Consider the following 11,660-nt stretch of genomic DNA (forward strand, 5'->3'; position numbering starts at 1 on the left):
CAGAAGGTGGGACATGCTCCTGGGCGGCATGTGATGGAAGAAGGTGGGACGTGCTCGTATATGGGGCTAAAGATGGGGCTCTTCTGGGTGGGATGTGGGGCAGAAGATGGGCGCACACTTGGGCAGGATGTGGGGCAGAAGACAGTGCGCTTCTGGGTGGGATGGGGGTGCCCTCCTGGGCGGGATGTCGGGTAGAAGATGGGGTGGGGTAGCAGAGGCTAACGTGCTCTTATGTGAGCTGAAGACGAGGCATGCTCCTGGGAGGGATGTGGGGCAGAAGACGGGGCACGCTCCTGGGCGGGATGTGGGGCAGAAGACGGGGCACGCTCGTGGGCGGGATGTGAGGCAGGAGAAGGGGACACACTCTTATGTGGGGCAAAAGACTGGGCACGGTTCTTGGCGGGATGTGGGGCTGAGGACTGAGAATGCTCCTGGGCGGAATGTGGGGCAGAAGACAGGGTGAGCTCCTTGGTGGAGTGTGGGGCAGAAGACGCGCACTCCTGTATGAGATGTAGAGCAGGATACAGGGCATGCTCCTGGACAGGATGTGGGGCAAAAGACAGGATGCGCTCCTTGGCAGTATGTGGGCCAGAAGACTGGGGCACTCCTGGATGGGATGTGGGGGAAAGGCGGGATACGCTCCTTGGTGAGATGTGGGGCAAAAGACGGGATGAACTCCTTGGCGGAATGTGGGGCAGAAGACAGGGCGCACTCTATGTGGGGCAGAAGACGCGGTGCCCTCCTGCCCAGGATGGCAGAAGACTGGGCATGCTTCTGGGTGGGGAAAAGAAGAGATGTGCTCCAGGGCGGGATGTGGGGCAGAAGACAGGGATTGGGGGGTGGGCTTGATCTCCTAGTTTATGTGCAATAAAAAAAAAATTAACCCTTCTCCACTAGATAAAAACATGCAATCCTATTGTTCAATTTTGATTCTGGAAAGTGATGCTTGTAACAGTAAATATTCTACTACTTCTTCTATGTGTATAACTTAATGCTCTGATGCTATAAGTTCTCCTCCCTTGTGCACTGGGAAAATTACTTTGGGCAGGGGATCTGGGAGGTGATGAATAAAAGCTGCGGGTAGATCCAAGAGATTGACACAAGTTTCCAACGAAATCTCATTGTGTAACAGGGTCACTTGATAAAGTTAGGCTGTGGGTATATTTAAAAGAAACCAAAAAGCTGCTATTGTTGACTTTGTGATTAGTCAGTTTGGTATGTGTGTAGCTATCATACTGTAGGGGGACAAAATACTGCACAGTCTGTCGGCAAAGCCAAGAAATTGAAAAAAGAACCCCCTCCCGAAAGATGGGGGCAGAGCTTGCCCTGGCTTGTCTGGGGTAGAAGATGTTTGGTGTGGGATGTGGGCAATCAACCCAAGAGGATGGAGAACATCCTCTTGGGTTGGTTGTAGGCATACAAAGTCCATGAAGTGCAGAGATGGAGCTGAAATCCTGATACACATGAAAGTTTGCCAAATGGCAATATTGTCTCGTAAAAGTACCTATGGTGTGATTGGGGAGGTAGAGCTGCTGCACTTCATTACAATGGTCTACAGGGAAAAGGAATTCCTTGTTGATATGTGAAGCCCTCTTGGGTGGGGATGGGAAATGGAAAAGTTCTCCATGTGTGGGATGTAGACCGAGGATTTTCTGATGACTAGAGGTGAAAAAATGATGTCCTCCTTGGTTGGGACGTTGATGTTGGACATCTTCCTTAATAGGCCTATGCCACAAAATGTCCTTCTGAGTGAAATTGAGGATGTTCACCTGGGTTGAATATAGACATAGAACATCGCTTAAGGTGGGACAATTACACAAAATGTCCTGGGTTGGCTTTAGACATGGGAGATCCGGATGGTACATTGACACAATATGTCCACCTGGTAGGGCAAAAGACCTAGGACATGGTAGCACAATTACCTAGAATGTCTTTCTAGATTTGACCGAACATAGAACATTCTCCATGGAAAGAAAATGACTTAGAATGTCCTTAAGGATTGACTAGACATGGGAGATCCTTCAGGGTGGTACAATGACACAATATGTCCACCTGAAGGGCAGTAGATGTAGAACATCTTCATGGTCGGACAATTAACTAAAATGTCCTCCTGGGTGGGATGTAGACTTGAGAGGTACATCATGGTGGTACAATGGCACAATAGGTCCTCCTGGATGGACTGTAGGCATGGGAGATCCTTCAGGGTGGTACAATGACACAATATGTCCACCTGAAGGGCAGTAGATGTAGAACATCTTCATGGTCGGACAATTACCTAAAATGTCCTCCTGGGTGGGATGTAGACTTGAGAGGTACATCATGGAGGTACATCATGGTGGTACAATGGCACAATAGTCCTCCTGGATGGACTGTAGACATGGGAGATTCTTCACAGTGGTACAATGACAAAGTATGTCTACCTTGGTGGACTGTAGACAAAGAAAATCCTTCATGGTGGGACAATGACACTGAAATGTTCTGATTAAGGCGTAAACAGTAGATGTTCTTCTGGTTTGGATGTGGACATAGGACATCATTCTTGGTGGGAAAATGACAGAAAATGTTTCCTTGGGTGGGCTGTAGACATGGGAGATTCTCCATGGTGGGACAATGACACGAAATATTCTGGGGCGAGATGTGGCCGAGGATGTCTCCTTGGATGAAACATAGGCAGGTTGTCCTACAGACCTGGATGGTGACATATCAGCTGATGTTTTTTTAGATCATCTCTTGGTATAATGGGATCCTTCTGGTTCTTTTAAATTCCAACTAGCACTATACTAATGGGAGAATCTTTGGGGTGGGACAATGACACAAAATGTCCTTTGAAATGTAGACCAAGGATGTTCTCCTGGGTTGGATGTGGACATAGGACATTTTTCATTGTGGGACACTGACATAAAATGTCCTCTTGGGTGGGCTGTGGATAGAGGACATCCTTCATGGTGGGACAATAATGCAATATGTCCACCTGGGTGGGCAATGACCTAGAATATCGTCCTGGATGGACTGCAGACATTGGAGATTCTTTATGGTGGTACAATGACACAATATGTCTACCTGGGTGGGCAATATACATAGGACATCCTCCATGGTGGAACAATGACACAAAATGCCCTGGTCATGATGTAATAGAAGATTTTGATGGACATCATTCCTGGTGAGAAAATGACCTAAAATGTCCCCCTGGGTGGACTGTAGTAATGGGAGATCCTCCATGGTGGGACACAAAATATCCCAGGTGAGATGTAGTCAGTGGATGTTTCCACGTATAAAACCTAGACAGGTTGTCAAACAGACCTCTATGGTGACATGTCAGCCCTTTGGATCATCTCTTAGGTTCTTACGGTTCTTTTGACGCCAACTACTATACTCATGGGAGACCATTAGGGTGGGACAATGACACAAGATGTAGACATAGAACTTCTTCCATGGTAGGAGAACAACACAAAATGTCTTCCTGTGTAGACACAATATGTCAACATGGGTAGACATAGGACATCCTCCATGATGGGGAAAATGAGACGTGTAAGCAATGTATGTGTATGGCAAACCTCAACTTCTCATCCTATTACCTGTTCTCGTGCCTACCCCCCCCACTCATTATAAGATATATACGGGTCAGAAAAGTCAGAACTTCAAATCTGAATAATAATAATAATAATTGGAACCCGGTTTGGGATGACAGCCAAGAACCCAACATTTTCACAATTAAAGGAATAAAAGGAAAAGCTTCTCTGCATCCTTTATTGAACCTATCTTTCCTCCCATCCATAAATCCTGAGTACAGGAGGGTTTGGGGGATCATTGTGGAATATTTGGGGAATATCGATGCATAATTGGGGAATTGGAAAAGATTTTGGGGGTTGATTATTTTGTGACCCTGAAGGATTTTTAAAGGTCATTGTATAATATTGCAGGATTATTGGGAGATATTTCAGGATTGTTAGGAAATATAAAGGAATTTGTGGTGAATATTGGTCAATGAAGGTCAACTGGTTCTCAAGGATACACCTGAAGGGTGATGGTGGAGGGAGGAGCCATACGAAGGGCGCGGGAAGCTGACATCTGCTGTCAGTGTGCCTCCACCAATATGGCCGCTGACTCCACCCACCAGCCGCCATCTTGCCGGTGGAAGGAATTAGACATCGTTTTGTATTTCCTGTTCCGTGTCGTCGTTTCCGTTCTCCAGCAAGATGGCAACTCGCGTGGTGCTGTCAGCATGTCGTTTTGCCGGTGAGGGGTGACAGGAGAGGGGTGCCCGGGGGTTCGTATCTAGGAGGGCCCCGAAGTGGGGGTGGTGCAGGGGAAGGGGGGGAAGTGCGGGGGACTCTTGTGCACGATGAAGGTCAAATATGGGGAAGGTCACTTCAAGAACCTGATGGGGAAGGACCATGACCCTCCCCTGATCTGTGACCTTTCAACTTGCTATCATGTGTGGCCCCTGACAACCCCAGATATCATTGTGTGCCCTCCCTGCCCCTCTATGCTATACCCCCCGTACCCTCACTGGCCCCCCCCATACAATGCCATTCTCTACCCCCCCAAACCCTGAATCCCATGCCCATCATACCCTCCCTGCTCCTCCATCCTATACCCCCTGTGTCCTCACAGGCCTTTCATCCTCCACCCGTGTGTGCCCTCCCTGTCCCCCCATCCCCTGCCATTCTCTAAACCCCCAAACCCTGAATCTGATGCCCATCATACTGTCCCTGTCCCCCATACCATGCCACTCCATACCCCTCAGCCACCCCCCCCCCCCCCACCAACCCTGAATCCGATGCCCATCATACCCTCCCTGCTCCTCTATCTTATACCCCTCTGTACCCTCCCTGTCCCCCATCCCCTGCCATTCTCTAACCCCCCAAACCCTGAATCCCATGCCCATCATACCCTCCCTGCTGCTCCATCCTAAAACCTCCCTGTGCCCTTACTGGCCTTTTATCCTCTACCTGTGTGTGTCCTCCCTGTCCCTCCATACCCTGCTATTCTCTAACCCCTCCCCCCAACCCTGAATCTGATGCCCATCTTACCCTCCCTGCTCCTCTATCCCTTACCCCTCTGTACCCTCCCTGTCCCCCCCATCCTATGCCCTTCTCTATCCCCCAGCCAACCCTCCATCTGATGCCCATTATACCCTCACCATCCCACCCCCAGTCCCTGCCTTTCATGCTCTCTGTATCCTCCCTTCCCTAGGTCCCATGCTCCTCCATACCCCTCCATGCCCCCATGCCTCTTAGTACCCTCCTTGCTTCTTTTCTTTACCCTTCTTGTTTTTGTATCCCATGCTCCTATGTACCTTCCCTACACCTGCCTTCCATGCCCTTCTGTCCCCCCCATCCCACTATCTTATACCCCTCTGCTCTCCCCTCACCCTGTTCACCCATCTTTTGTACCCCCTGCCTATCTATTATCTTCTCTTACCAATAACTTTTCCATGATTATCCTTCTGTATCCCCCCAGTGCCTCTGCCGGTTATTTATCTACACCCTCCCATCCCCCCAATGTCCGTCCAGCAAAGTGATTGTTGAGGTTTGGCTGGTGCTGTCACTGGAATAGAAATGACAGCCAGCAGCCCTCCTGTAAAACAAGAGACTGAATACCTGGACCCATGTGCTGCTGCCATCAGACGCTTTCAGGGTGTCGGATTGTTTTGGTTTTTTTCTTGCTGCCTGATAGTGGTTTCATCCATAGTCCGATCTGTCACTGTTCTGTTCTTTAGTGAGGCATTTCTTATCAAACAATTCCCAAGCAGTCTGATGGCAGCGTTGCCCTATAAGAGAGGGAATAATGGAAAGTGAGTGGGGGGCAGGGGGTCACCCCAGACAGCCAATCACCTTGTTTATATTAAGTTCTGCCAATAACATGTTCTATCTCTGTTGCAGTGCTCGGCAGGGTCCCGGCTCACAGCCTGCGTATCACAGTAAGTGCTCTGCCAGCATCTAATTTCCAAAAGGATACAATAAAACTTTGCCTCATCAGTTTAAAAGTTTGATTTGGTGTGCTTGATGGGATTGGCTGGTGTTTTGGGGTGGGGGGGTGACACCACTGTACTAGTAACACTGCATACTTCCCTGAGTGCTGCCCCCTGGTGGTGGATATACATTCCTCCCATCATTTTCACTAATATTATTATTACACAGTATTTATATAACGCCAACATATTACGCAGCGCTGTACAAAGTCCATAGTCATGCCCCTCACAATCTAATGTCCCTACCATAGTCATATGTCATTAATACAGTCTAAGGTCAAATTTAGGGAGAAGCCAAATAACCTAACTGCATGTTTTGGGAATGTGGGACGAAACCGGAGTACCTGGGGGGGAACCTGCAAACTCTGGATGTATCTGGATGGAGATTTGAACCTGGGACCTAGCGCTGCAAAGGACAGAGTGCTAACTGCTGAGCCACCGTTCTACCACATATTAATAAACAGGATTTATATAGCACCAACATATTAAGCAGCCCTGTAAGGATGGCCCTGCACAACCTTGCAAAATATCTTCCCAGTTGGGTCCCTTTTTTACACGTTCACTTTTCTGCCACCCGATTCATTCTTGTGGATGGCCGGGGGCCAATGTGAGTTCACCTTATAGATGGGAATGAATGACGCTGCACAGTAAGAAAGAGGACCTGTGTGAAGCGTATTCTTTGCACAGGCTGTTTAGTGCCATCCAGTGATGGTTGGAAATGTAAAGTATTTTATTTGGTCAGCTGCTCTCCAGTGGGGGGGCTATTATAACACAGAGTGTATTCCTACCACTGTCCTGGCTGCTCCTCCTGGCAGGTGTATGAAGCCCAATGGTGGCTGGATAGAATTACAAAGGCAGATCAGACTGGTCACTGGGCAGCATTATGTGGCACCTGAATCATCATAATGTAAAAATGGGATCAGCAAAGCAATCTTATTCAATTCATCTAATGAATGTTCTAGAAAATAAAAGGCTCCAGCTCCAGATGACATTTTGTAATGCATTATCAGCAAACTCAGTGCCATTTCTCTTTTCTACATTTAGCAGACATGGCCCAGTCCCGCGGCTCGTTTCTGCCCACTGCTCTATAGGAATTACGCCACAGAGGCCAAAAAGACCTACACGCGAGAGAAGCCACACGTCAATATCGGCACCATCGGGCACGTAGACCACGGCAAAACCACACTCACTGCTGCTATTACCAAAAGTAAGTACAGATGATCTGAGCCCGGGATGTGTGTGAAACTGCAGGGATACCGGTGTTATTATTCAATGGAGGAAAATCTGTCGGGTTGACATTGACAGGTTATAAATAAAGCTTTGAAATGCAAAGAAAGATAAAATATCACCACCTGGATCAGTTCTTTTCATACTATTTAACCTGGGGGAACCCTTGAAATACAATTCAAGTCTTTAGGGGACCCGGCTACAATTACAATACTCACCGTATATTAGTGTGGCGGTCAGTGGGAAGAATTCCTCTTACATTGCTGGCCATTGGGAAGAATGTCGCCATTACAGATAGCCAAAAAGATCATTGGTGTCACTTATATTCACCTGAGAGGTGCAAATTGCTCAAGGAACCCCTAGCAACCTCTGGAGGAACTGACCTTTCCCACAGTGCATCTTTGCTGTATTGGGCTCCAGGTGCTGGTCGTCAGAACCCGACACGTCCAGTAGCATAGTGTACCAGGTCCATCAGCCCACTGGACCCCCTGTGTCAGTACTGTGTCTTGTAGTGTCATGGCATCCAATGGAAGTAACTGCAGAGGGGAATTAGGCGTGTGATGCTACTGGTATCATTAGATTTTGAAGGTTCCTCAGGCACTGTCATTTTTCATTACTGCAAATATGGATGTCATTAGAGGGAAATATGAACTGTTATAACCTGAGACACTTCTTTTGTCATTAAAAACTGGTCCCCAAGTCCCCATCGCGGGAGAGGTGGTCCGCGAGAGCACGGAGAGCAGCGGTGGTCCGCGGCACTGACCAGTGCACCCCCCAGCGGTGTCAGGAGAAGAAACCTGCTGTGGGTGGGGGGGGGCACCGGCTAGAGCTGCGGTCCATGGCTCCCGTATGGATCGCAGGCTCAGGGTGGTGGCCGGGTTCTGGCAATATGACATCACTCAGGAAGAAGTTTCTTTTCCTTTGAGTGACACAGGACTAGTCCGTAGATTCAGTGGTCCGCTAGCTGCTAAAATACAAATCATCTAATACAGCGGTCGCCAACTGGTGGTCCGCAAGAAGATTTTGGGGGTCCGCGGTTCTGGTCGGTGCACCCCGAGCAGAGTCGGGAAGCACCACACTGGTCAGAGCCGAGGACCACCTCCCCTGTGCAAATCCCTGGCTCGGGGAAGTGGGCAGGCTGTGTTTAACGACACAACCCACCTACTCTCCCATTCCAGGCTTAGATCTGTGATGGCAGAGTGGGCGAGGTTATGGCATAATTATGTCACTATGGGGGAGGCCCCTCCGCTTTGATTGACAACCAGCTCCCGCACATGCGCGGTGAGGAACCAGTAATTTTAAATACTAATCATGTGGCTTTTATGCTTATTTATCAGAGTTCTCCCCAGAATATCTTTAAAGCGGAACTAAACTCAAAACAAAAGAAAAAAATCACAGCTTTAATCCCGCAGATCTGTCTATCCGTCAGGCGGTTTCTCTGTTTGGGTCCCACGTTGTCCCCGTATCCGTCTTCGGCCCTCTGCCCCTTGCGCCGACATCTTTTTCTCCTCTTCCGGGTTCTTCTTCCTGCATCACCAATCTCGCACTGCGCAGGCAGGAGATCATTTGACATAGTGGGGAAAAAAGATTCTCGATTTCTCTGCTCATGCGTGAGATCGGCAAATTTTTTTCATTCCATTAATGAAAGGGGCCCCTTCTGTGTATGCTTGAGATTAGGGCATGAGCAGAAGGAACAGCCAGGAGCCTCCCGGTATACATGACTTTGGTATCCCGGGAGGCTGTGCGCTCCCATTTGCTAGCTAGAAAGGAGAGGTGCTGCACCCTTTTTGATGGGGAAAAAAAGGATGTTGCACAAAAAATAAATACCAATTTAACTATAAATAAAAGAGTTGTCTACCCTTTTATGTAAAGTAAACATTTTGAGTTTAGGTTTAAAGTTGGGTAGGAAGAAGCTGTAGGCAGTTGGCATCCCCTGTATTGTGACCCAACTTTTTAGCAATTACTCAAAATTAGCTGCTGGGTGGTTACTGAAAAGTGCTGGGTGGTGCGCCTGGCTAAATGCGGCTGGGGAGAATAATCCTATCTGCATTCTCATGATCAATGTGGAAGTCGGACCCCTAGGGCTCTTTCAATAGGTCAGAAGTGGCAGCCCTCACATCTATACTTTGCCAACACAGGTTCTTTTTAGTAGGACCGTACAAATCAAAGTTGTTATTGTGTTCATTGTTGAGTTGTTTTAAAGTAGTCAAACAAGAGAAATTCTGATTGGTTGTATTAGCTTATTATAATCCTATGATAATTTGATTAAATCAACCTTGCTTCAATGTAATTTAGGCATTTTTATATCATATTTTTATTTTATATGATACAGTAGCAATTTCAATGAACTCTGCTGACCTGCTTGTCTTAATTTCAGTCCTAGCCGAGGCAGGAGGAGCTAAGTTTAAGAAATATGAAGAAATCGACAATGCACCGGAAGAGAAGGCTCGTGGTATCACTATTAATGCTTCACACGTGGAATACACCACAGCAAACCGCCACTACGGGCACACTGATTGTCCAGGGCACGCCGATTATGTCAAGGTGGGTTTCTTGTGATCCTCTTACTTTGATGGTGATGATCTTCTTTTGGTAAGTGGCTAAAGGTCTGCCTTTTTGTGTGCAGAACATGATTACCGGGACATCCCAGATGGACGGCTGTATCCTGGTGGTGGCTGCCACGGACGGACAGATGCCGCAGACACGAGAACATTTGCTGCTGGCTAAACAGGTAAGACCATATGTAGTCTTTTTCATTTCTTACCAGTAGGTGGTGCTGACACTCAGAAGAAGATAACCTTGGAACATGGGAATGGGGAGCACTTTAATGGTAGCACAATGATCTTGAATCAGAGAATCATGATAATATGGGGATTTTTAGAGATAGAGGATTGCTTGTACAGTAACATGGGGAACAGAGGAAGGAGTTCTTGCATGGTACTGAGGATCCCAAAGGGAGAAGAGCTTTAATAGTTACACATCTATATATCTCAAATAGATATCATTTATAGATCTCAAATAGAGGTGCACTTTCTTTGGGATTTAAAGCTGACCTAAACCAAACATTATTACTTTGCAAAAAAAGAAGACAACCCTGATATGTAAAGTAAAAAATGTAATAGATTTTTTTAAGTGCAGCACTTCCCTTTTAAGTCCTGATTGACTAAATGAGTGCGCAGAGTCTCCTGGTATACCTACGCCATACATCCCGGGAGTCTCTGATTGCTGCTTCTGCACTTGCACGATTTTGGGCATGAGCAGAAGGGGCATTTTTTCCACTAATTGGAAAGAGATGCCGATCTCTCGCATCCCAGGTGAGATCGTCTCTTTTTTCCCCCTTTACAGCGGCTACGTCGCCTAATCCCGCACCTGCGCATTGCGAGATTGGGTGACATAGCAAGAACTCCGGCAGAGAAGAGCAAAGAATGGCAGAATTCTAGGACGATGCAGGACCGGATCGAGAGAAAGTCCAGGGTCATCTAGGGATCTGTGGGATTAAAGGTGTGTCCTTCCTTTATTCCCAGCTTTCATTCCAGAGGATAATTGGAGAGCCATGGACTTAAAGCAAGCATTGTCAGCAAGAGAACAAAGAACAAAGGAGTTTTTCTATGGTGACACCAGAACCTCAGCGGGTTATATAGGGATCTCAGGGGTGAAGTCCTTTCTTGGTAACGTAGGGTAATTGGGCAGCATACACATACTCTATTATACACCTTTAAAAAACTGAAGTTTTGGGTTATATTCTACTTACTATATTCTTTATAGATAGCTGATTACATATTGGTGACATTCTGTTCTGCTATCTCTCCTTCTCTCTGCAGATCGGGGTGCAGAACATTGTAGTGTTCATTAACAAAGCTGACGCTGTGGATGACAAGGAGATGCTGGATCTGGTGGAGCTGGAGATCAGAGAGCTGCTGACAGAATTCGGATATGACGGAGAGAACACCCCAGTAATCACCGGCTCTGCACTGTGCGCTCTTGAGGTAACTATTGGGAACGCCTGTCTCCTGTATTTATTAAATGCAACCGTCAGTTAGGCTTAGAGAGAAATCTGAAGTGGACCCGTCACCACTGATCATACCTGGCTGTTATGCAAAGAAGTTGAGGGAAGTTGTAAGTCCTTTTTTGCATAGTTATGTTTGTGGCTTAGCATGACAGTCAAGCTTTTTTTTTTTTTTTTTTCATTAATTTTTAATATACATAAACAATAGAAAAAAATACAACAAAATTACAAACATGAGATAAAAAATGAAAAAAATAATATTTAAACCTTTAGTATTTCCAGTCCAGAGAGTCCATTATTGAAAATATAAACAAACATAAATACTACTGGATGAAATATAAATTATACTATAATTTAATACATTATCGTATAATTTCTTCTGGCTGGTACAATAAACATACCGTATTTTTCGGACCATAAGACGCTCCGGACTATAAGACGCACCAGGTTTTC

General features: G+C 46.8%; 1 protein-coding gene across 2 annotated transcripts in view; it reads left to right on the top strand.

The window, feature by feature from the left end:
- The first annotated feature begins 4,156 nt into the window (after positions 1 to 4,156).
- TUFM (Tu translation elongation factor, mitochondrial) overlaps positions 4,157 to 11,660 on the top strand; it is a 12,720-nt gene continuing 5,216 nt past the window's right edge. The window contains exons 1-6 of one of the 2 annotated variants that reach the window (XM_072417341.1): positions 4,157 to 4,236; positions 5,886 to 5,923; positions 7,019 to 7,181; positions 9,579 to 9,745; positions 9,828 to 9,932; positions 11,023 to 11,187. In XM_072417341.1, the coding sequence (XP_072273442.1) occupies positions 4,197 to 4,236; positions 5,886 to 5,923; positions 7,019 to 7,181; positions 9,579 to 9,745; positions 9,828 to 9,932; positions 11,023 to 11,187 (678 nt within the window). In that variant the 5' untranslated portion in view covers positions 4,157 to 4,196. The remainder of the gene's footprint in view (positions 4,237 to 5,885; positions 5,924 to 7,018; positions 7,182 to 9,578; positions 9,746 to 9,827; positions 9,933 to 11,022; positions 11,188 to 11,660) is intronic. The other variant, XM_072417342.1, reaches the window with a different exon arrangement.

The sequence above is a fragment of the Pyxicephalus adspersus genome, chromosome 7 (genome assembly GCF_032062135.1).
Source record: "Pyxicephalus adspersus chromosome 7, UCB_Pads_2.0, whole genome shotgun sequence".
Taxonomy (NCBI): Eukaryota; Metazoa; Chordata; class Amphibia; order Anura; family Pyxicephalidae; genus Pyxicephalus; species Pyxicephalus adspersus.